Source organism: Capra hircus, chromosome 29 (genome assembly GCF_001704415.2).
Source record: "Capra hircus breed San Clemente chromosome 29, ASM170441v1, whole genome shotgun sequence".
Classification (NCBI taxonomy): Eukaryota; Metazoa; Chordata; class Mammalia; order Artiodactyla; family Bovidae; genus Capra; species Capra hircus.
The window spans coordinates 33,734,653-33,760,723 of NC_030836.1; the positions used below are offsets into that span (position 1 = coordinate 33,734,653).

At 50.7% G+C, this 26,071-nt stretch overlaps 1 protein-coding gene across 2 annotated transcripts in view; it reads left to right on the plus strand.

Annotated features, from left to right (window-relative positions):
- The window catches only part of OPCML (opioid binding protein/cell adhesion molecule like), a 1,043,576-nt gene that overhangs the window by 1,002,180 nt on the left and 15,325 nt on the right, over positions 1–26,071 (plus strand). The window contains exons 5-7 of one of the 2 annotated variants that reach the window (XM_013975837.2): positions 19,055–19,192; positions 19,576–19,696; positions 20,162–20,313. In XM_013975837.2, the coding sequence (XP_013831291.1) occupies positions 19,055–19,192; positions 19,576–19,696; positions 20,162–20,313 (411 nt within the window). The remainder of the gene's footprint in view (positions 1–19,054; positions 19,193–19,575; positions 19,697–20,161; positions 20,314–26,071) is intronic. The other variant, XM_018043456.1, reaches the window with a different exon arrangement.

Consider the following 26,071-nt stretch of genomic DNA (forward strand, 5'->3'; position numbering starts at 1 on the left):
CAGCCTGGGGTGACCTCTCCTGCTTTAAAATTCCTTCAGCAGTGATTAGAATTCTTAGTCATTTAATTCACACAGCCTTGGACATCTTTTCTTTTGTTTGACTTGCTCCTTAAAATCATTCATTGTTATTTAATATTGTCTATTTTGTATGGACTGTTTCTCCATTGTGCTGCGTTCTGCTTCACAATGGAAGCCTGTTTATCCCTAGCTGCAGTTCCTAAAAAGCCTAGGCTTTCCTGGGAGCATCTACAGGTGCCTCTGTGAGGGCTGAGGAGTGGAGGGAGGGAACAAAGGAAGGAATGGCCGTGACCTTGACCCCCTGACTCCAGACTGCATCCTGGGATCCTATACACATTCTCAGAGCCTCCCCAGAAGAGCAGCACAGTTTTTATTACTTAGCGAATCTTCATTGTTCAGTTACTCGGTCACATCCGACTCTTTGCGACCCCATGGACTGCAGCATGCCAGGCTTCCCTGTCCTTCACTACCTCACAGAATTTGTTTAAATTCATGTCCATTGAGTTGATGATGCCATCCAACCATCCCATCTTCCATTGCCCCCTTCTCCTCATCCCCTCAATCTTTCCCACCATCAGGGTCTTTTCCAATAGCCAACTCTTCACATCAAGTGGTAGAAGTACTGGAGTTTCAGTTTCACCATCAGTCCTTCCAATGAATATTCAAGGTTGATTTCCTTTAGAATTGACTGGTTTGATCTCCTTGCAGTTCAACAGACTCTCGAAAGTCTTCTCCAGCACTGCAATAGTTGATTTCCTTTAGAATTGACTGGTTTGATCTCCTTGCAGTTCAACAGACTCTCGAAAGTCTTCTCCAGCACTGCAGTTCGAAAGCATCTGTTCTTCAGTGCTCAGACTTCTTTATGGTCCAACTTTCACATCCTTACATGACTACTGGAAAAAACATAGCTTTGACTATTTGGACCTTTGTCAGCAAAGTGATGTCCCTGATTTTTAATACTAGGTTTAAATACTGATTTTTTAATGTCTAGGTTTGTCATAGCTTTTCTTCCTAGGAGAGCAAGCATCTGTGTGGATGTGTCAACTTCAGAAAAAATGCATAACATGAGAATTGTGAGTTAAGGTTTATTTGAGGGCAAAATGAGGACTGTAGCCCAGGAGATGGCACCTCAGATAGCTCTGAGAAACTGCTCCAGAGAGGCAACAGGGAAAGGTAGGTATATATGTGATTTTGGTGAGGCACATATTTTTGCAGAAGGTTACTGCTGGTTACGAGGAGCAGGCATCACCATGAAGGATTTTACTGCTGCTCTAGACATGAGGCGATACAAGAGTTGGACTCGTAAAATCCGCTCCTAAAAATGTCTATCCGAAGACCTGTCCTGCCAGTTTCCATCCCTCCCCACTCCCCCGCCTGAGTATAGAGTGCCTCATTTCTGCTGGCCACGCTGAACTCCTTTCAGAGGGTGTTGAAGGTCAGCAGCTACAGCAGAACCTGACTTAATCCTTGTAGAGGCTGATGGCAAGTGCCCATGGCAAGTGCCGATTTGTAGCTGACAGTAGCTAAAGACTGGGGCCACAAGCAGAAGGGGTAAAGATTCCTTTGGGGCCAGAATAAAATATGCTATCAACAATGTCAGTTCCCAGCCCTCTGACCCTGAGTGATGCAGAGATGAAGTCACTTCCCCTCTGGTAGACACCTTTTCTGCTAACTCCCTCTGCCAAGCATCTGATAGAGGTCTATCCTGGAGAGTGACATCAGTTATTCGAAGGACACCACCGGAGGTGGGAACACCCTCCATAACGGGGACTTCCCTCTGGGCACAAGGGGACTCTTGGTCAGACGACGCCCCCTGCAGGTCACTGGATCCTCCAGCCTCATCTTCCTGCATTTCCAAGGCACCCACCTGATGCACGTGATCCTTTGTGGCATAAAGGGATGTTTTGGTCCTGGGAATTTAAAATAAAAGTAGAAAGGAAATGAGGAAGCCCAGCGGAACTCTTTTTCAGAGCTGGTTCCAGGAGCATACATGTAGATCAGTCTGTTTAAGAATACCCCGTTATGTTTTAGGAGAAGGGTTTGACCTATAATATATCCACGTTTATGTAATACTTTCTATTATAAGTGCATCACACTCTGTTCGTAAAATTACAAGAGTCTCCCAGGAAGAGAGTGAAGCAGCTGGTATCCCGCACTGCCCCTGACATGTTTATTCAGTCCGGGTTGGGGCATGATTATTATACCCTTATTGGAAAAAAATAAAATAAATTGACATTTTAGACTGGAAATCACATCATTCCTAGGTGGTGTGCATGCTGGCTGTGTGCAGATATTATACGTCCCTGCAGTCAAGAAGCAATTTCTGTGCTGGTGTGGGTTTCCCATAGAGCAGCCTGATTGGATGTGAAGGCAGCCCACTGGCCTCCCTGCAACAGGCCCATAGACTCAGTTATGAGGAAACACAGACACCCTTCCGCCCCTGGGTCAGGGCCGCCACATCCCTGAGAAGCCCTGGGCGCTGGCGCCCTGTTCTCTGAGCTCTGTCCCCTCACCCCCCACTCTGCCCAGAACCTCTCCGAGGGGCTGTCAATGTGAGCAGTCCCGGAAGAGGCGGTGGAGCATCACCAACGTAGAGGGACTGCCCAGCGGGATGATGAGATGCCTGGTAGCTCCTGATCGGCTATCAGCCCACTGAAGCCTGGCCTCGGGAAGATGGCCCCAGCTCACTGAGCGCTGGTCCTCAGCCTCCTGAATCAGATGCTCATGATCAGACTTCTGAGATCCCTTCTCCTCTCGCTGACCTTGCCAAGGACTGTGAACAAACACTGAGTAAGTTACTTGAACCTTATTCCCCCAAGAGCAGGTTAGGGCCTGAAAGAAGCTGGGTCTGTTAATAAAAGCACAGGTGGCAAGTGCCTCTATAGTCACATGGAGTGTAAGACCAGAGACCACGCAGATAAGCCCAGGGTGACCCAGGGGGTGGAGGAAGCGTCAGGCTGACAGGTCCGCTGAGTGGTCTCCTGGCCAGCCCAGAGTCTTGGCTTCCCCCCTAAAATGCTGAAAACTACGCTTCATCATGTGCTTTGCGCACAGGGAGCGTCTTTTCTGGCTACTCATGTCACCATGAGAAGCTTGATGAGAAAGCGAAACATGGAAATAGCTCTGCCTCCTGACTTAAGTGAGTAAATTTAAGCGATTAAAGTGAATGATTGAAGTGAGGGGATTTCTCCCCTGGAGCCAGAATCCACTCACCAAGAGACAAACCAGTAATTTTCCTCGGAGAAACTGGGATAAAATAGCTTAAACTTCCCTGAATCCTCCAGTCTCCCCATCCACCATGCTGTTCCATGTCGGCCTGTTGAAGTGGGGTCATCTGGAGGTCAGTGTCCATCATGGCCTGGCCACACCCCAGGGGCATCTCCTTGTACCACCGCCCCCAGCTAAATTGCAATGCAGCCTTTCCATTCCAGCGGAGGAGCAGTTTAGATGGCATGCATCTATCTCTTGATGGGTTTGTGTTTAGGTGTGAAGAAATCAGTGAATAATCAGTCTTATCCCCAGAAATGGAAAGTGAGATGGGAAACTAGGACTGGGTCTCAGTGGCGACTTCCCTTCTTTCACGTGCATGTTTTCCCAGCAGCTCTCTGTGAGCCCCCGCCACCTGCCAGGACGTGCAGCGGGCAGGGGGGAGCTGCTGGGGACACTGTGGACAGTCTTGGCATTCACTGAGCTTCCTCTGAGTGGGCGTGCCGGTGACAGAACAGGCGTTTACATTCTGAAGCAGGGTTTTCGCATGGACACCTTGACATCCCGAGACACATTTCTTTGTTGTTGGAGACACGTTGTGAGACCTTTAGACACATCCCTGAACTTTGGTTTCTAGACGTTAATAGCACCCCCCTCCCCAAGCCCCACTTCTGACAACCAGAATGGTCCTCAGAGGTTGCAAAGTGAGCCCTTTGGGGTAAAAATCACCAGGTTGCACTTAAGTGATAAATATAATGATGGAAACAGGTCCTACTGGAGCCTAGAGCTGGGGCAGCTCAGACTTCAGGATCAAGTAGTCAGGGTCTCCCAGGAAACAGATGGCACCATTGACCTTGAACAATCGTAGGCAAGTTAATAGGGCTTCCCAGGTAGTGCTGGTGATAAAGAACTCCCCTGCCAATCCAGGAGACAAAAGAGACCCAGCTTCAATCCGTAGATCGGGAAGATCCCCTGGAGGAGGGCATGGCAACTCACTCCTTGCCTTGAGAATCCCCATGAACAGAGGAGCCTGGTGGGCTATAGACCACAGGATTACAAATAGTCAGACACGACTGAAGTGACCTAGCACACACATGTGCAAAGGCAGGTTAATAAGAGGATTGTTTGTGAGGCGTGGAGAGGGTGTGAAGAGCCACACGAGTAGTGATGTACCCAAGGCTGAAACAGTAGGGCTGTTCCCCCAACCCCTTCCATCTCCTCATCCCCAGTTAGCAGGTGAGGAGGGATCTCCCTGCTCAGGAGGGGAGATTTGTGGGTGAGAACCAGCTTGAGAGGAGCTTGTTCTTTACCCAGGTGACCAGCTGGGAGGTGGCCTTCTGGGAACACACATCTGAGCTCCTTCCCCACCCCTGGCCACCCCAAGCAGAAGGCTTTTGTAGCCCATGTGTGCCAGATAGCCCTGGAGAAAGCAGGACAAAGAAGAGGTGCTGTGTCTGGAAGGTTGAAAACGAAACATCTGGTGTTACAGGCTTCCCTAAAGTGGAAAAGTTAAGTTGAGCCCCAAACGATACACCAGTTACTCAGGGGAAGGTGGAATAGAGCGTGCGGATAAGCCATGTCATTTCCATTTCACGAAACTCAGTTAAAAGAATAGTTGCATTTATAGTTCATCTGTGGAGCCCCTACCAGCCTGGCTGATGAGAAGGTCAATCTGAGTCGTGTTTGGGGAGCTGTTTCTTCTCTCTCGAGGATCCTGAAGCCTTAGAACACGGTCTCTGGGTCTCAGTCCTCAGGGGTGGGAGCAAGACACCCCTCTGAATGTAGGAGCAAAGGGTGGAGGCTAAGGGCATCTCTGCTTCTGGACCCAGTTCTGTTGTCACCTGTCTGCGGGGCTGTCACTCACAGGCTCCAGTGTGGGAAACGCACTGGTGGGAGATGCCTCCATCCATTCCCCCCACCGCAGGCTGGCCCACGTCCCCCTCCAGGAGCTGGGCAGTTTTCCTGTTTCTTTAAAACAAAAGCCTGCGTGGTAATCATCTTCTGGGTGCCTAGCAACCAACCCTTTTAGACCCCAGGACACAAAAGTCATCAACAGTCCTGAGGTGAGAAGCTCAGACCACTAGACTCACAGAGCTTGGTTTCCAGGATAGGGGAGAAGACCCCCCCTCAGTCCTTCCAGCTCTCTGCAGCTTCCAGAACAAAGCACACCGTGGTTTCTTAGCAGACTGCCTGTCATGTTACAAAGCAGGGACTGGACCCATGGCCAGTTAGGCGGCGGGGCGGTGTTGAAGCTTATTGGGTCTGGCAGAGAAATCCCGTGGGGCTGGAGCTTTAACAAGGGGGTGAGAGAGAAAGATGGAACACAGAAGGTATCAAGCCCACAGAGCTCTCTACTGAGACCCATGTGGCCACCCCAGCACATTGAAAGAGATAAGAGAGCAGTCTGTGTCTTCTCACCCTTCTCAGTCCACAAGCGGTCCTGATGAGCCAGTCAGCACTTCCCACCAAGACTGAAGCCCCCATTCTTACAGGGATGAGGGGAGGGTGGCACCCAAACAAAGCCAACAGACAGAGGAGCTCCCCAACACCGGGCACCCTCGTAACTGGCAGACTTCAGAGCCCCCCTGCAGCCAGCCAAGGATGAAGTGTTGACCTCGTGTTACCCGTTCACCCGCTGACTCCCTGGAATGAAAGCCCCAGAGCCGAGTGCTTTCTTCAGCACGGAAGCAGGGACAGGAGCCGAACGCAGACTCCTCCTGTCTCAGGAATTAACCTGGCTGCCACCTGTGGGCTCCCTGTGTCCTGCTTCCCCCCATCTCATCGGTGTCCTTGCTAATTCAACAAAGTTATTACCAAATTAATAACTCCTCTGATGGAAGAGTTCTGGGATGAGCTGGAGCTCCCATTTACAATCTGCAGGTTATGGAAAATTATGTTCAGTTCAGAAATAATTGATGGAAACGGTCTCTCCTCTTCTCCAGCTGATTGGCTTTGTAATTGTGATTTAATAATGTAAATATCACTTGTTTTCTTCTGAAGATGAATTGGCTTCTGATTTGCTAAGCTCAAGGCTCTTTGGGCTTGTTTATTTCTTTGAGATTCCTCATGAAACTGAAGGTGAGATGTATTTCTTATTTTGTTATATTTTTCTTAGTACGTGCACACACACACACACACGGTTTGAATCAATGGTTGAAAGAAACATTTTTTCAACCAACTCAGCTACTGATGATATTAGAGCTCATGCTTTTCAGAAATTATCTAATATAATCCCTAATTTTCACTGGTGATAAAGCAGGAAGCCCAAGGAGGTTTTAAGTCAGTAACTCACTCAGATGAACATGGAGAGTTAGAGATCACTTGTGGATCTGGTGTAATGCTATTTCCTAAGTAATGAGGGAAGTTTGCAAAGAATGGCCATGACACTGTGATTTATGATAAGAAATATCTATTTGGCTTTTGTCCAGCTCCTAGCACAGACCTCCTCCAGCCCTTGGAATTTCCTGAGAGGAGAGGAAAGGTGTCTTTTGTTATGTCGATGAGGTGATTGTTGGATGGCCCCTAAGGATGCATGTTGGTTGCCAGGGAAGCTGGGTCCTGTGATTAGGTGGTTGAAACTTTCAATTTCTTCCAACCATCATCTCCTGGGAGGGGTGGGGACTGGAGTTTGAGTTCAGTCATGAGTGGCCAAGATTTAAACCATGCCTATGCCATGAAACCTCCATAACCTCCCCCCAAAAATGAGGTTCAGGAGTTTCCAGGTTGTTGAACAAGTGGCGATGATTCAGGGAGGGTGGAAACTCAGAGGACACTGGGCTCTGGCCACTTCCTCTGCACCTTGCCCTCTGTGGGTCCCCAACTGACTGCTTCTGAATTATATCCTTTCATAGTAAACTTCTGATCTAGTAAGTAAAATGCTTCCTTGAGTTCTGTGAGCTGCTCTGCAAATTAATCAAACCCAAGACAGTAAAAGGAAGAATCTGGCTGCAATGCAGGAGACCTGGGTCCAATCCCTGGGTCTGGAAGATCCCCTGGAGAAAGCAATGGCAACCCACTCCAGTATTCCTGCCTGGAGAATCCCATGGACAGAGGAGCCTGGTGGGCTACAGTCCATGGGGTCACAAAGAGTCAGACAGAACTGAACAACTAACACACACGTAAGGAGAGGGACATGGCATCTGATCTGGAGCCAGTGGGCCAGGAGCACAGGTGACAACTTGGACCTGCACTTGGCATCTGAAGCTGGGGGGTGGTGGGGAGGGGCGGCAGGGGAAGACCTGCAGGAACTCCAGGCAGAGAGCACCAGAATAAGGCTGAACTGCAGGACACAGAGCTGGCGCTGAGTTGCTCAGTGTAGGGGGAAACCCGCACATGGGAACGGGGGTCAGAATTCTAACAGCTCCGGGTTTCATTTTCCCTATTGAATGTTTCTCTGCTGTTATGGACACACATCATACATGTATCTGTGTGTTCATGTGTGTGTAATACACTGAATCAGGTACATAGCATGCCCTGGGCTTGTGCGTGCTCAGTCATGTCTGACTCTATAATGCTGTGGACTGTAGCCCACCAGAATCCTGCGTCCATGGGATTTCCCAGCCAAGAATGCTGGAATGGGTTGTCATTTCCTCCTCCAGGTGATCGTCACAACCCAGGGATGGAACGCACATCTCCTGTGTCTCTGGCATTGCAGGCAGACTCTTTACCCACTGAGACATTGGGAAGCCCATAGCACTATTACTTACATCACTTCCAGGACTTACCTCTGGGCACAATATTTTGTAACTGAAAGAGCCTCTAATGCTGCATGTGAGTAAGTCAGGGCCGCACTACAGGGTAACTGGCACTGCATCCTGACTGGTTCTTAGAGTCGTCCTCTCTGGGTGGTCTTGGAGGGTCCTGGGAAACTATAGGCAGCTTGCATACAGCTACCTGTTCCCCCGAGGCTCCAGGCCCTGTCCCTCATGGAGGGGCACACGAGATGCCCTCCCAAACTCTCTTTCTGTCCAACATCCTTTGGTCCAGGCCTGCCCGTGGAACCCAGTCACCCTTACCATCTTCCCTGCCTTTATCTCCCACGTGGCCCTCACAGGTCCCGGCTGTGCAGACACGGGGCAGGGTGGGCTGTGGTCCCAAAGAGTATGCAGCCTCCTTGCTGCTGGCCCCTTGCCTGTCGTCCGGCATCTGCTGTCTGCTTGGGAAAGATTAGGAGGTGAGCCACGTAGTGAAGCAGGGGTGTTTGCCAGGAAGGCGGGAGGACAAAAAGCAGAGAGCGCTGTGGTCCTGCATTTGAAGTGAACCTCAGACTTGGGAAAATGGGCCCCGAGTCATCTCAGTGGATGATTAGTTATATCTGTAAGACATTATTCCAATCTGCCCATCGAGGGGAGGGAAAAAAGAACTGCTACTTGTCAAAATCGGCGTGCATGGGAGACTGGGAAGGGAAAAGAAATAATTAATTTCCTCCATTAATACAAGACATTACCCCCGGACACACACAGTCCTTCATAATTGTCAGCTCTTCTCTCTGCCATCGCAGAGCAGCCACTGCACGGTGACAGATGAGGCCACCTTGAAGTCACAGGGTGTCTCTGTTCCGAGGTCTGCATCATTGAGACCCCAGGCCCAGTGCTGGCTGGCGGCTGGGCCAGTTCCCCAGTGCACAGGCTGGGGTGCAGGGACTTTCAGATGTTTCTTTAGAAGCCAGTGGCCCTGCGCTCCTGGGTGGGAGCTCTGCCCATCAACACATGGTCATCAGTTTCCAGAACTCAAAGAATTATTTAGGGTTCCAGGTCATTGACCATATTGCTAAGTTATGAAACTTGCAAATGACCTTAGAAGTCCTCTGGTGCAATTTTTATTTGATAGAAAAAAATAAAATCTTGGGACTTGGAATGGTAAATATACTTAGCCCAAATCATAGCACGTTAGTGGCGACCCTGATGATAGACCCAGGTCTTTTGAAGTCCAATTCAGTGGTCTCATATCCTGATTCCTATGATTGGCCCAGAGTCACAGAAGGTCCCATGGAATGTTCCTTCTACAGTGATGAGGCTAAAAAGGGGGGCCAGGGAGACAGATGCCTTTGATGAGAGGTCAGCTTGATCAGAGTCCAGCACGGATGGTGGGTGGGAGACCCACTTGCCTAGAAATAGCTCCCGGTGTGTGGATACGGAGAGTCCTTGGCAAAAAGTTTCCAAGGGCCACCACCCTGCAGGAAGCACCCCTGTACCCTGAGCAGAGGACTCGCCAGCTGAGCACCGGCTCCTCACCCTCCCCTCTCAGCCCGGTCACAGCTGAGCACCTGAGCTGCACTATCTCCCTATGATGCTTCAGAGCTGGGTCCACGCTCCACAAAGCAGCCACCAGCTCCAGCGTGACCTGCCTGCCAAGTGCTGCTTGGCTTCATGGGTATTTTGCCCAGGAGCATATCGAAATATTTCAGAAATATTAGTGAAGGTGATAATTAGCACCACTGCCATGCAGCCGTGCCCTTGGGAACTACCACAGGAAGAGAGAATAAAGGCGAGAAGGAAAGAGAAGAGAAGAAAGAGAGGAAGCAGGAGGAATTAGGCTGCACTGGAGCTTCACCTGCAGAAACCAGGCTGTGCTCTTCCTCCAGGGAGCTGGGAAAGGGCAGCCACAGCATTTCCACACCAGAAGGCCCAGGTCTGGCTTCTGACCCTCCAGGACTTCGGGCCCTGAGCGCCAGCTGGGTGTCTCCCCGGGAAATGCAGGGCTGACCCTCACTTGGCCCCTCACCTGTTCTCCAAGAGGAGACCGAGCTGGTGCGCCAGGAGTTCCAGGATTGTAGAGTCCAGGGGAATACTCTGCATCCTGGTCCCACAGTGTCTGACAGCCCAGTCACTGCCTCTCGCTGGGTATAAAGGTGTGAGTGTCAGAGCAGCCCAGAGTCAGACACTTTCAACGGCCCTGGTACTGGGATCAGACGCAGGCCATTCTGTGGGCCAGAGGGCAGGGGCCATGGGGGTTATCATCCAGACCAGCATGGTGTTGAGAGCCGAAGACAGCAGTCAGTAATTACAGTGGAAAACAGTGTTAACTGTCCAGGCAAGCCTAACAGCATGATTACCCACCTATAAAAATAACAAAGACATGATGGCATTACTATATATATATAGTCTGCAGGGAACTGAGCGTGGGAGGTGGGGTAGAAGGAAAGTTTTAAGTCCCGCCAAAAAGCAAGAGAGAGGTAAAGCATTTGCTATGATGTTGCTCTATTATCAGAAACAATTTCTGGCCTCCTTGGTGGTCCAGTGGTTAAGAATCCACTTTGCAATGCAAGGGATACTGGTTCAATCCCTGGTCTGGGAAGATCCCACGTGCCGGGGGGGGCAACTAAGAGACTGTGGACCAGTACTACTGAGCCCATGCGCCCTAGAGCCTGTGCACCACCACAAGAGAAGCCACTGAAATGAGAAGCCAGGCATCACAGCCAGAGAGGAGCCCCCCACTCACGGCAACTAGAGAGAGCCCAAGCACAGCAACGAAGACACCGTGCAGCCAGAAATTTAAGGAATAAATCAATAAAATTAAAAATTAAAAAAAGAAAGACTTTCCAAGGGGTGGGGAGCAGGGGAGGGACAGAGAGGGAGTTTAGGATCAGCAGATGCAAGCAATCATCGACAGGATGGATAAACAACAAGGTCTACAGCACCGGAAGCTGCATTCAATATCCTGCCATAAACCGTGATGGAAAAGCAAAAGAAATCATTTGAAGATGTTGGATGCTACCTGTCCCCCACGGATTCTGATCCTAGAGGTCTGCTCTGAGCTCAAAACGTCAGTTTACCAAAGTGCCCTCAGGAATCTCACTGGTTGTATTGGCCCAGCGCCTTTCCATTCCTGCAAAATATGGTATTCTTTGAGAAACAGGGTCTGGGTTACTGGAGGTGCCTACTTAGGCTAATGCAAGGTCAGGTTCAGCTTTCTGAAAACATACATAAATGAAAGAGGCAATAGTTCATTCAGTGCCTTCATCAGCTTTTTTTTTTTTTAAGCAGTAGTTTATTTAGATTAAAGCACAGAATTCATTTCACTTGGTAGTTGTTAACACTGAGATAACCCTGTTGGTTCAGAGTGCAAATAATAGTAATACAAGAGGAAAACGTGGAATAAATAAAAACTTTCCAAGTGTCCTTAACACTTTATCAGTAATGTAGCTGTTTAAGCTCTGCTTTTGAAAGTGTGATGATGATTTTTTTTTCCTTCAACCTTTATGTTTCAGTCTGACTATTTATGTATATTTATATTTAGACACTTTTTAAAATATAAATATTAGCTACGTTTTGAATCCAGATCAGGCAACCTGTTCTGGAAATGGATTCAAGCTTCTGTCCTCAGCCATTTATCTGCCTGTGTGTGAAGCCCCAGCTGCCTGCCTTCTACATCTGCCTTCTCTGGGTCCCTGTCTATTTGTCTGTCTCTCTTCTCTCCCTGGCCCACCATCCAAACTCTCATTTAAGGGGACTGCGTCACATCCTCACAGGTAGCCCGGCTGTTTCTGCATCACTCTTTGCAGCCCCTTCCCTCTGGGTCAAGAGTGTCATCTAATTTCCAAAACTCTCTGATGATTCCCGATTCTTCCTACAGCATCTCAGAAAGAGAGCCTCAGTAAAACCAAGCCAAGCACACGTCTTGGGCTGTGGGTTCATCACACTTTTGTTTAAGTCCAGTGTGGGGAAGGGATGAAGCTGAAAGTTGGGAGTCAAGGCTGCCTGGGACCTCCATCCACACTTCCTGTTTGGAAGACAGAGGGGAGCCCAGTGTTGCTGGGTGCCTGCAGTGTTGTAGGGAGACGTCAGGGGTGGGGAAGGCTGCAAGTGTGCCGAGATAAGCAGAGAGAGCAGATCTAGTGAGGAGAGAGTTGGGGGAGGGCAAATTCAGGGGTTTGAACTCCCAGCCATCATGTGCAGAGTGATCAGAGTTCAGCCTGACCAGTCACACAAGGAGGTCACAGAAGTCGGGCTGTGGTTCCTTCTCTGTGTGTCTGCAACTGAGAGCGGATGACACCAGGTAGGGAGTGAGTGCTGAGGTTCTCAACTGCTGAACTTACTCTGGTTCCCAACTCAGGTGTGTTCTAAGGTTTCTATCCTTCAAAAGAAGGAGGCTTTTGAGTCAGGAGGTGTGTGATGGAGAAGGACACCAGGAGATCCCTAGGAAGGAAGGAGAGACCCTCTTCCCAGTCTGTGGATTTCCAGAAGGAGGCTCCTCCATCTCCTCTCCCACGGGATAACTCTCTCTCCCTCCATGGAAGATGGGGGGCTGGGGTAACTGTGAGGTTATTTGCTCCAACAGCTAAACAGGGACAAGACTGTCACCTCCCAGTGAGGGCTGCACTCCTGGTTTCCATCACCTTCTAATCTACTCTGCTTGGGTCTAAGGAGTCCTCCTAACCCAGACTCTTTATTTCAAGGCAGCCCTTCTCACAGGTCCAGTTTGAGGCCCGCGGTCAGCCCTTACTCAGCTTGAGTCCTTGCATTGTACAAGTCCAGTCGTCTTGAGTTCATAGGGAGACAGACAAGACCCACATTAGTCTTGCATGCCGAGCCCAGACTGTAGGCCGGCTTGACAGCCACGAAGTTGGTGTTTTCACCTACTCAGGGTTCATTTTCTGTGATTCTGTTCTATAGACCAGAATCCTGCAGAGAGAGGGAGGAGTGTTTTGCGCACACTTCCCCACGTGCACCCCTGACAGCGTCTGCCTTGTCCTGAGCACTCCCAGGGACTGAAGCAGGGGGAGGGCTTCCGTCACCGCCCCCCCTCCACCCCCACTGAGGTGGCCTGGCTCCAGACCCCGAGGGCAGGGTTTCCAGCGAATATACAACCGCCTATCAACCCACACTGTTTCCTAAGCATGAGCACTCCTCACAGGAGTAGGATTAGCTCTTTGATCACTTGCACGGCTACCCAGCCTTGATGAGTGGGCAAGGGACTGTTCATTCTCCAGGGTCAATCAGAAAGTCTGGTGGGAGCCTAGCTGATGAGCAGCACGCATAGGGTCATCGGGGCATTTGACTCCGCGTTTCCAAGGTCGGTGACATTAGGAATCGTCTGTAATAGCCCCTCTTGCTGGGGAGCCAGGAAACTACCGGCTTCTCCGCAAGCCCTGCCTTATGAGTCCAGTGCCCTCTGGGTGCCCCGCTCCCACCACCTTGCTTCTGGCCGCAGCTCCCCTCCCCTCGCTTTCCTGCCCATCTGTGTTCTCCTTTCTCCGCCGTTCCTTCCCAAAGCCCGAGCCTCCCTGGGCCAGCGCCTCCTAACATCCATCGTCACCCCCTCCTGCTCTGTTCCTCCAGGGACCCTCCCCCAGGTGTGCCACAGGAGTCACCTCCTGACAGGTCTCCTGGCAAGAGCTGTGACAGGTGCTGGCGTTTACCTCCCAAAACATCTTTCCCAGATAGAACAGCCGCTTCCTGTGGCTGACAAGGAGGGGTGGAGGCGCTGGGGGCCCCTTGCCGGTGGCTTTTCATCATTTCAAAGGGAGAAGCCGGGCAGCATTTTGCCTCCAAATAAGGACGATTTCTTGAATGAAGTGAATAGTCTGGCAAAGGAACAGGCCGCCCCCTGGAATCGTCCCTGGGGGACGTTCTCGTGGAGGGAAAGATATTCTGTCAGGGACCATCATCAAAAAAGCGGAAGGCTGAAATCTCTGACCCTTCCTGGTACTCCCAGCTCTATAATTCTAAGGACTTGGCTGGGGAAGAAGGGGAAATTGGGCCAAGAGCGCCGGCTGCAAAACAGCAGGCTTGGAAGGAAGGGATGTGGAGGGAGAAAGAGAAGTGGGTCAGGAAGCTCCTAGATTTTACACTGAATTTTCTCTTTGAGCTTTTCATCCCTGAGCACCCAGCTTTCTTCTTCCATCTCTAATAAGTTTTCCTGACCCACCATCCCTGGCTTGAGAGTCCAAAACAATTAAGAATGGAAAAATTGAAACTGAAAATAAAACGTATAAAGTCTTCCAGTTTTCAGCTCATCAGCTGTGGACTTCCCAAGGTCAAGGACCTCGCCTTCAATATCCTCTCCACCTCTTGGCTTCTTACCTGTCACCTAGCTCATCATAAGGATGAGTAAAATAGCTGCAGGAGGTGACATTAGGAACAGAAGGCCAGACCAGGGACCTTTCTTCTTGGGGTATGTCTGCTCCTCCTGCCTCCGTTTCTGAGATGGTGCAGACCCTGCTGCTGGGGGTTACAAGTCCCTTGTGCTCCAAGACTATTATGTCAGAATGTATATTCCTGCACAAGAGGCTGCTTTGTGCCCATGGAGCCATGGGGCCAACTCAGCCCCTCCCCAAGCATGTGCCTTGCGTCTGCAGGGTCTGGGTCCAAGAACCCCCTCCATCCCCTGATAAATGGCCCCATTTGTATCCCTGCAGATCTTAATCTTCCTAATACAGTGAGCTGGACTTATCTGCTTCGAAGTGCTCCTCCGTGGAAAGAAATAACCCGCATTTTTAATATATTTCTGCCAGTGATGCGAAGCCCACTTCCTTTGACTTCCAATCATGTTATATTTGGCTGTCCCAATGCATAGGGCAGGATGGGATGCCTCTGGGTTACTGGCTCACTTCAGGACCTCTTACCAGAAAGCGAAACTGTGGGGCTAATGTGAAACTCCAATTTTCATACCGTCAGAGAAAATGCTGTCGTCCTGTAGCCTATCTATTCATTTAAATCTCTCTGACTGTGTCTTTACAACCTTTCCCATGGTACCCAGAGCATCCTGCCTGCAGCCTGGGCATCTCGCCTGCACCCCATCTACTTTTATTCCCTTCCTTACATCAGTGACTCCTTCCTCCTCCTCCTCCTCCTCCTCCTCCCTCCTTTCCTGTCCCCACTCATGCATTTCCCCCTGCCTGTCTCCCTCCCTCTGTCCCCCAGTCAGCAATCTGCCATACTGGCAGCTAGCAAAGGGGATTCAAGCATTTGTAGCCTCCTGCCCTTTTCTCAGCAGCGTGGAAACAGGATTTTATGTCACAACCAGAATGGCAGAGGGCAGGGAAAGCATTCCACACTGCAGTTTGCCAGGTCTCCAGGCATTTAGCAACCTAGATTTGTTCTGCTTTGCAAATCTCACCCAGTATTCAAAGCAGTTAAGGAAACAGCATCTCCACCCTCTCCCTTGGGCTTGAGGTGGGGACGAATGTCAACATCTTCTTCCTTTTCTTAGCAAAAGCGGTGTTCAAGGGTGCGTGTGTTTTGCAGTAAGATCACAAGGACACAGTGGGAAAGGTAGTTTCAAGGGTCCAGATCCTCAGTGTTGACCTGCCAGCAAAGCTTGCAGCTCCAAAGTAAGGGTGCCTTTTGAGATGCAAGCTCCACAAGGATCTCAACTCAAGGGGCAGGCAGTAAATGTCACTGACCAGCCAACCCCTTCACAGGCTCAGGTGCACAAGAGAGCCCGAATGGGCTGGGAACAGCGCATGGAGAATGGAAACAGGAGACCAACGGCACGGGAATCCTGAGACACTTAGAAATGGGCAGACGGGGTGCAGGCAGGATGCTCTGGGTACCACGGGAAAACTCTGAAGACACAGTCAAAAGGGATTTTACAGAGAAGACAGGCTGCAAGGCTAGACTGTTTTCTGAGAAAACCTATGAAAACAAGTTTCACGTCTCCCCCACAGTTTTGCTTTAAGGTGGAAATGCGGAAACCAAGCCCCACCCTGCACCTACTGCATCAGAATCTATATGTAATACATAAAATCGCGGAGGAATTTATGTGCCAATTAAAACCCGAGAACCACTTACTTTACAGAACAAACTTGACGAAATTCATTTTCTCACTTAATGAGGTAGTATTATCGTAACGACCCTCAATTTGTGCAAAACACTCTTACTTCCTCCCTTATTTGCTATCACAGAACAGTCCATGAAGACAGAACAGAGAGTGGAGATAAATCCCCTCGTTCCAGGGAGTGGCTTTGTTGTCCAGCAGTCTCCCCCGTGGAGGACCCGTGTCTGTCCCCTCGCTCTGGTAGAAGGCACTCACTCGGGGTCCCAGTGCGAAGACCCCTGTCATCCCCAAAGGGCTCCCTCCCCTCTGTGCTGACTAGCATCACAAATCTGCCTCATCAGGGGCTTTAAGCCATCTGTCTGGTGTAAACTGGGAAGCCTGCGGTGGGTCTAACTCATTCTCCCCAAAAAAGGTGGGTCAGTGACCCCACCAGAGGTTCCTGCCAGGCCCACTGCAGGTAGCTCATCTCCTTGGTTAAATACAGGGGGGTTAATTACTCGTGGCAAATACACTGCAGTACAATTTGAAAGAATGATGGAGTCTTCATAGGAGAAAGCCGTCCTCTCCATCCTGCTATATTCATTCACCGCAGAAATGGCACCCTGAGTCTGGAAAGTCATTATGTCTGTATGATTTCACTGTTGTTTTTTTTTCCTTAGAAACACTTAGGTTGGTCAACCAGCATCATTTTAATGAGCGAGGCAATTTTATCTTTGTTGTTGTTCAGTCACATCCAACTCTTTGTGACCCATGGACTGTAGCCCATCAGGCTCCTCTGTCCATGGGATTTCCAGGCAAGAATACTGGAGTGGGTTGCCATTTCCTTCTCCAGGGGATCTTTCCGACACAGGGATGGCGAACGTGGGTCTCCTGCATTGGCAGGTGGGTTCTTTACCACTGTATCAGCTGGGAAGTATCTTTATTACACATTCTGAAATAAGTGGTTTCAGAATCCCCTTTGACGCTGAGATGCTGTTAAGTCTAAGAGAAATAAGGAGACGAGGGTGAGAGAATGTTGACATCCCTCTAATGACCCTGAGGAATTAGATATGCGCCAGCCTGGATGATTAAATGTCTGTGGGGTGGAGGGCCATGACCAGCCTTGCCACCCCGAGGTCCCAGCAAACAGGGCCTCACCCCAGGGCCCAGGAGGCAACTGCCCTGGCGCATCTCCCTCACAGTTTTCAAAGTTCTTGTCCAGTGCCTGGGACCAGACTTAGCCCGGTAATACCGTTCTGAACTGACACTCAGATCTCAGGCTGGGAAGTGTGGGCTTGCTCCAAACCCCACTTTCCCCTTCACCTCCGCTTCCAGTCACTCCTCTCATGGGTTCGACCAGATTCCCCAACATCCTGAAACTCTCCCTGAAGGCTTGTCCTGGGGTCATATCCACAGGCCCAAATCCCAGGAGGCTGCCCCGGCCAGTAATTGCTCCTCCGGCCAATGATTCAGGATTTCCTTCAAAAAAGAGCATGAGATTGGCTTCCCAAGGCGGTGCTCACTTGGAGAGACTATGTTTGTTTACATGTTTGCCTGAAGCTCCACACTTCTGCCGTTGGGCTTGGCAACCAGGATCCAGACACTAAAGGCAGAGCCTGGGTCGGCATGCTGAACTAAGGAGGGCATGGTGGCAAGAAAGGCCGGAAGAGCTGACAAAAGTCAGTGTCCTGGGAAAGGGGGAGGTGGTGGCAATGCCCCAAGGCTTCTATGTCAGCAGAATCAGGATTCCAAAGCACCTGCCTGGGGTCTCCCCCTCAACTCCCCCAGCCCCACCATCCGCTTCCTGTCCCAAACCCACTGTGGGCCCAGACTTGGTTGATTGAGCGACTCTTGGATTAGATATGCTTCTATGGGTTTGGAGAAAATTTACAACACATTTTTATCGTCCTGAAAACGAATTCTGCTCTCATGCCCAGAGCACAAGAAGGAACCAGGTATCAGGCTTATAAGAAATGCAAATGGGTGTACTTTCTCCTTTGCCCTTGAGGGGACAGGGTTTTTAAAGGAGGCTGATGCTTTGGCAGATGCAGGACAACAGGTCTGTCCTCTTTGCACTGAGCCACAGGAAGTGGAATGAGGGGTGAGGCAGAGGCAGATCGTTGCAAGAGCGTCCTGGTGGCTAAAAGCAATGTCAGTTTCTCAGCCCCAGAATATTTGGGACCATGAATTGCAAGTTTCACAAATGTCTAGAAATAAGAGACGCAGGTTCGTTCCCTGGGCTGGGAAGAACCTCTGGAGGAGGGCATGGCAACCCACTCCAGTATTCTTGCCTGGAGAATCCCATGGACAGAGGAGCCTGGTGGGCTACAGTTCATAGGGTTGCACAGAGCTGGGCACAAGTGAAGCGACTCAGCACGCATACCAGCAAAGCCTCCAGAATGTCCCACAAAGCTGGGTATTAAAATTACTAAATACCCTCACCTAGGTTCGAGTAAGCAGAGCTCTATCATTTGGGGCTCTCAGTTATTTTATGCTGGCGAATGTTTATTGAACACCTACTACATAGCAATCAAGGAGGGTTTCCTCATTCATTCATTCTCCATTATGTCTTCCCCAGGACGTTGGCAACCAACCAGCTCTTTTGTGTCTGTTTGTACCAAAATGTTAAGTGGTTACTTATTCATTCTACAGGTCTTAGTAGTTTGTATTCTGTGTACAAAGGCATGTAATACATGGTGAAAATAAAGTGAAAAAGGAAGATGTCCATATCCACACACCCTAACATTATTCCCACATTAAAAGTTTATGCTGCTGACCACAGCAATTCTCTTTCAAAATACCAAAGCTTATTAAAGCGCTACAGTATTTCACATGTACTCCCTTAGTTAATCCTCATAATAATCATATTAAAAAATGAATGATATGCCCATCTTAACAAATGATCTGAAAAGTTAAAGTGACTTGAACCCAAATGTATTGACCCAAGATTCAATCAGAGAATTTTTTCAAATACTTTGGGGCCAGCAGATGTCTAGAATCTTTGAGTTGAGGTTCAAACCCTATTTTATGGATTTTTGCATTCCTTCTCCTCTGAACTCTAGATGGAAATGCAGTTATGTCCCCACTTTCATAGGTTCTTAATTGTCTCTGTCTGTTTCTTGCCTCCCAGAAGGCCAGGGCTTTGTGAGTGAGGACGAATACCTGGAAATCTCTGACATCAAACGTGACCAGTCCGGGGAGTATGAGTGCAGCGCCTTGAATGATGTTGCTGCTCCTGATGTGCGGAAAGTAAAGATCACTGTCAACTGTGAGTGGACCTACCGTCGGGGAGTCCCAGGGAGCAGGAGGGCATGGGGACGGACAAGCAATGGCAAGGCCATTTTCTTAATAGACCCAAGCTGTTTCCAACAGGAAAGCACTGTGTCAGACCTCTGTGCTCATCACCATCTCCAGGGCCACGGGGCCTTCCTGTGACTGTCAGAGCTTTTAGCTAATGGGGAGAATTGTTCACTCTGGGTTCATTTGAAAGCCTGAAGAAGACGCTGGGGTAAATGCAGTATCTTCAGGCAAGAAGTCCTTTTCCTAAGATAGATGGTTGTTTAGCTGGAGGAGGGGGTGTATACAGCAGGTGACTGTCAACTGTCCTGCTTCTTATCTGTCTTATGGCCTTGCTCCTCATCCCCCCCACAGACCCCCCCTATATCTCCAAAGCCAAGAACACAGGGGTCTCCGTTGGCCAGAAGGGCATCTTGAGCTGTGAAGCCTCGGCAGTGCCCATGGCTGAGTTCCAGTGGTTCAAGGAAGACACCAGGTACCTTGAAAGCGGAAATGGGGCGTGTCTGAAGCGGAGCTGATGGGTGGTGCCCCACGCAGAAGGAGGGTGATGGAGTCCAGGGGGGAAATACGGCAAAACCAAACTGATGACAGCCTCCATTATAACAGAGCCTCCTTTTAGAACCAGCAACAAAAAGCAGAGGAAGTTGGGAAGTGGGCAATGGGATCGACTTTGTTTCAGAATCTGAGATTAGCTGTAGACGGGGCCATCTTGAAGGACAAGGAGCCCCAGAATGCAGCCTGGGAGTGTGGGCACCTTCCCTTTCCACCCCTGATGGAGACTATGGTGCTTACGGCTGGAGGGAGAGGCGCTGGGTTAGTTGGAGGGAAGGGCTTCGTGCGGAGGGGAGTTGTGTGTCGGGGTGTGAATCCCCAGCCCCTCTTACCTGTCCCCTCATTCCATGAGTGACACCAGACCCCCAGTACCTCCTCTTTTTTGCAGGCTGGCCACCGGCCTGGATGGCATGAGGATCGAGAACAAAGGCCACATATCCACGCTGACCTTCTTCAACGTCTCAGAGAAGGATTATGGGAACTATACTTGTGTGGCCACGAACAAGCTTGGGATTACCAATGCCAGCATCACACTGTATGGTGAGTGCAGGAGGCCTGGACACGGGGCTTGGACGGGCGGGGGCGGGGGGAGGCGAGATCCGCTGGCCTGTGTCCATCCATACTGCTCCCCCCTCCACCTTAGATGTGAATGCAACCCCACCACCCCACCTGGCCATTGTCTTAGCCTGTGACGCTGTGGTGTTTACAAGGCAACCGACAGCTCCTGGTCTACCGTGAGGCGAGCTTTGCACCTTCCAAAAGGAGCGAACCGAGTTCTGAACCACGTTGCATAGTGGTGGCCTTAAACAAGGTGGAGCCATGGAAGAGTTCAGTTGTACCACTATTGGTCTGAGGAGTAAACGAGATACAATGCTAAGATGCCCTGCAGGAAGAGTGTATGATTCTAGGGGCTCTAGTTGCAGTTGTAAACCAGGGCAACTCTGCCATCCTGACCGTCATATTGAGTGCATGCCATGTCCTCATTCATCGGAATGAACAGAGAAAAGAGGCTGGAACTCATCGGGACATCAGCGGGGACATCCATCCCTTCTCTGAGGGTCTCCCCCTCCTATACGGGGCGAGGGGGCCCCAGAGTCCCGACTGGCCCCTCGGGAGCCCTCATCCCGCCTTCCCTCCATTCTCACACTGCCGTGTCCATCTCCTCGTGCGACATTTCACCCTACTGGCCAGGCCCAGCGTGTTGTGATGGTCCATGTGTTTATGTGCGTGTTTATTTGCTGAGATTTGGCGAGAGGGAACTGTCTGGTAAATAGCAAGGAAAGGTGTTCATTGTTCATACGGACCTCAGACCGCGAACAGCTTTCAGCGTTGACATGAGCTAAACTTTGTCCACCAACCATCTGAAATGTGTGATCTATGTCTCTTGTTTTCTCTCTGCATTGTGTGTGCATTGTGCTGTGTGTGTCTTAGAAATAAGCCCCTCATCAGCAGTGGCAGGTGGGTACCGCATGCTCCTTCACTCCTCTGCCTGCCTGAATGCCTATGCTTTTGATGTTAAGCCTCCTTCCAAGATAGGCTTGCCTGCTCCTCCTCCCTGACTTTTTCTCCTTACTGGATAGACTTCAGGGGGCTGGCCTGCACAGTTTAGGTAACAAACATGTAGAATATGATGGCTTTTGTTGTTTTTGTTTAGTCACTAAGTTGTGTCTGACTCTTTGTGACCCTGTGGACTGTAGCCCTCCAGATTCCTCTGTCCATGGAATTTCCCAGGCAAGAATAATAGACTGGGTTACCATTTCCTTCTCCAGGGTTATCTTCCCAATCCAGGGACTGAACCTGTGTCTTCTGGGTTGCAGGTGGATTCTTTACCAGGGAAGCCCATGATGGCTTTTACAGACATACGTATGAAATATTGTTATCCGTTTCTGGAGAAGGGCTCTCTCCAAAACGATAAACTTCTGCTCAGTGCCTTTTAACAGGGATGTGCATTCTATTTGTACATGGCACTAGGGGAACCCAGCCCAGACACCAAATGGCTTATCAGATGATTGTGTTCCTGGGGAAGTCACCCTAATGTTGTTTAGTCACTAAGTCATGTCTGACTCCCTGTGGCCCCATGGACTAAAACAGGCCAGGCCCCCCTGTCCCCCAAGATAATTCCTTCAGCCCAAAGGAAAAAGGGCTAATGACTTAATTCTGAAAACTTCATCTTAAGATATGAGTACCTGGATCAGGTTCATAATGATCATCAGTTCAGTTCAGTTCAGTTCAGTCGCCCAGTCGTGTCCCACTCTTTGTGACCCCGTGAATCGCAATCATAATACCTGCCATTTACCAAATATCAATTGGTTTCCACTCATCATGCTAGTTCTGTGCAAGATAGGTTATTAGCCCATTTTAAAGATGGGTAAGAGGAGGACCCCAGAGGCTAAGTGACACTGAGGTATTGAGCTAGTGAGGAGATACTGATGAGACCCAGACCAGACCCCTCCTCAGTGCTGGAAGGTTTACCAGAGGACGTGAAACAAGGGCACACACACACACACACACACACACACACACACACACACTCTCACACTCGCACTCCCAGGCCTCCACACAGCCCTCCTTATAGAGGACCAGTCTCAGCCACTGAGGAAATGGTGACTTGAATTGTCCAGACCGGGAGTCAGCTCTGAGCTGCTCCTCTCCCAGCTCTGGGCCTGCCAGTTTCACGGCCAGTGGCTCTGCCCACACCTTGGTGTCTGTGAATGTCCATCCCTTGGTCTTGATAAAGCTGGTGAGGTTGGCAAAGGATGAGGTTGGGGTGCTGCCCTGCACTGACCCTGCCGTGACCCCGTGAGCTGGTCCCACACCCATGGGGGTGTGGCCGACAGGAGGAGCCCAGGACTGACCACTAGAGGTCTGGGTGCTTGTGCTCCTTTGTACTGTGAACTAAGGAGGGAGGTGTGTCCCAGCCGAGGACCGCAGCTCGTGGAGATGAAGGATATATTCACCCGCCAGGGCTGCTATAATGAAAGAGTGTAGGCTGGGACAGCAGAAATGGATTTTCTCACAGTTCTGAAGGCCAGAAGGCCAAGGTTAGCCAGGAAGACCCATATTGGCTGTACTGGACGGGGGTGCTCTTCCTGGAGATGCCAGCTTCATTCTCCTATGCCCTTTCCTCTGAGCATGGTGGGGCGGGGCATGGAGATAGCCAGAGATGGGGAGGGAGGGCTCCCTGGGGTGTCTTCTTATCATTTGAACACTAATCCTGTCCACTGGGGCCCTACCGTTATAACTTCGTGCGAAGTCACTTCAGTCCTGTCCGACTCTTTGCAACCCCATGAACTGCAGCCTGCCAGACTCCTGTGTCTTTGGGATTTCCCAAGGACTGGGTTGCCATGCCCTCCTCTAGGGGATCTTCCCAACCCAGGGGTCGAACTCACATTTCTTACATCTCCTCCATTGGCAGACAGATTCTTTACCGCAAGCACCACCTGGGAAGCCCATTATAACCTCACTTGACCTTAAACACTTCCTTAAAGGCTCTGTCTCCAAATACAAATCAGGAGTTGGGGCTCCAACATGTGAGCTTGGGGACACAGTTCAGCTCATGGGAAAGACACAGCTTCATACCCCAGGGCAGCCAGGCACAGCAAGCCCAGGTCAGCAGTTAGCCTGTTCGAACTCATTTTCCATTTCCATCTCCCATCTTCTTCGTAATCTGAACACAGTCTTTTAAAGGACCATTTGAGCATTCACACGCCATCTGCTCACACCCCCCAAACCCACACACAGACATGCCGCACCCCCAGGCGTGCATTGGTGTCTGCCCTCAAGGACTGTGAGCTGGGTTTGTGGGGACTCTTTGGGCCCTGAAGTGATGTGTGAATCCGTCACAACACAGACTCATAACAGACCTCTCACACAAACATCTTTCATATAGTTTCTGCCTACACTTACAGAACACAGGAAGACGAGATGAAAGCAATCTCAAACGAAGGCAGAAGACACAGGCTATGGAGGTAGTGGGCTGAGACAGGAAGTGCTTAGGAAAAAGGAGCAACAATCCAGGTAGGCGGGTGATGCTCAGAGATAAATCAGTGGCTGCTGTTGCTGTGGGATGTTTCTTCCTCACTCAACACCGGCTGCTGCCCCTCCAGAAGCCACACAGACAGGACGGGTCACCAGCAGCATGCCAGCTCAAAGCAGCCTTTCAGATCGTCCACTTTGCTCAGCCCCAGGGCCACTGTCAGGACTAGAGGGACAGCAGAAGGTAAAGAGCAGACCAACATGGAGATGGATGGGGAAACTGGGTACCAGGCCTGACCCCGGCACACACCATGATGCCCTCTGTTCCATGGTTGCCTGTGAAATATAAGAACAGAACAAAACACACTCCAGGCTTCCTTCTTGCTTTCTAAGTCTCTATTCTAAAAATAAAAAAAAAAAAAAAAGGAAACTAGGGTCAGAAGCAGATCTCCAAAGCCTGACGTCCATAACTTTGGGGATGGTGACAGCTGTTCTGATTATTGAAAGCAACTTGCTGGAAGTATCCGTAAGCTTCTTGGAGTGGATGAGGCCTCCAAAGGCCACCCAGCCCTGACATCCTAGAGCCTTGCCAGGGCTGCATGCAGCCGGGGTGGCTAGGCTCAGTGTGCTGGGCACACCTCCGACCCTCAAGGAAGTCGCTCACTTTCTCAGACTTGCCAGTCCATTCTGCCTCCACTGGGTCTTGGGCAAGAACCCCCCTCCCCCATCCTTAGGGTGCAAGGAGGGAAGATTTGAACTTGATTACATCCGGCACTGCAGAGACTGTGAGGCACGCAATGAGCCGTGTGAACGTCTGGATTGGAGCTGGTGGGGGAGAGGGACAGGGAAGCAAACAAAGCTGGAAAGGGGGGTATGGTGCAGAGAGGAGAGCAGATTCATCTGTGAAATTGCAGGGACACAAACGAGGAGCTCTGAGTTAAGTATCAGGGCTAGTGACCACTCCTCAGAATCTTTTCCTTGCATAAGACAATGGCAAAGTATTCCAGTGAAGGCAGCGTCTGGGCTCAGGACTTTTTCCCTCAGGCAAAGTCTCAGTCCCTCGGAGCAGCCTGGAAGACACTCCACCTCCTCTGCCCCTGGAAGCCATGAGGACAGAATCTCTATTTTCTTTTGCTAATGGCATTCCTCCAGAATAAATATACACGTCAGGCTGGCTCTTCAGACCGGATTTTCCTCAACTAGAGGCAGCCGGACAGCTCTTCTCCTCCTGCATCCTGGCCGGCCTCACTTAGAGCAGCCCCTGGAAAGCTGGCCACAGCCTGCCCCCCCACCCCCTCCTCCATAAAGGCTCCCAACAACCTCACCTTCTCCAGGTGGCTCAGGTGCAACCTGAGGGCGGGGCACAGGGATCGAGGACCCAGCATCTCCTCTCCCTTCACCTCCAGTCTGGACACTCAGACCTCAGCCTCACGGCCCATTTCCCCCCAAACACCCAGACTCCCCTCAGCCCCAGACCTCCTGGTCCCAACCCCCTGCTTCCATCTTCTATGATGCAGCCACGTGGCTCTCTTCCTCCCTGTTGGTCTCAGTCTGCATCTAGCCCCTCCGCCGTCTGCCCAGGGAAGGCATTACAGCAAGAAAGGCAGGGTCTTCTGTGTCCTCGGGCGTCTTTGAAGGGAGCCCTATCTTAGCCCTCAGACCTCACTTCGGGTGCTTCAGAAATGCAGGTCCATGGGCCTGGTCCCAGAGCCATTGAATGAAAGTCTCCAAGGACAGCCCTGAAGATATGCTCCGTGCGCAGATCTCCCTGGGAGGCCGGGGTCCCCAGGAGCTGGCCAGTCTCTGGGCAGCTGTCTGGGAGCTTCCCATCTATGCCCCTAATGCTCTCCTCAGTTCTGAATCACGGGCCGCTCTGCCGCCTGTCAGGGCTAGCTCCATCTTTCTCTCCTTGGCACCTCCTCCCCCGCCTCAAATGTACACCTTATCTTCACACCCACCACTCACTACAATCTCTGTGGTCATCCTGACCTTTCCCTCCCCCAACTCCCTATGCCTGTCAGCCCACAGGTCCAAGAAAGCGGGCCCAAGCACCACCCCTCCCACTGCCTCTGCCCACCCCCTCACTCACCCCGGAGCAGGTGCCATGTCTAGTTGTGAGCTTCTCTTATGGTGTGTGGGTCCCTTGTCCTTGGTAATCTCTGCAATCTGCCACTTCGGGGCCCAATGACCCTTCCCAAACTCAGAGTCAACCTGTTCACCCCCTGCTGAAACCTGCCTCCCAGAAAAGCCTGAGATCAGCCTTGCTCTGAGATTAATCTCCATTGTGTCCCCACTTTCCCTGCAGGCTTCTCTGCACCCACCA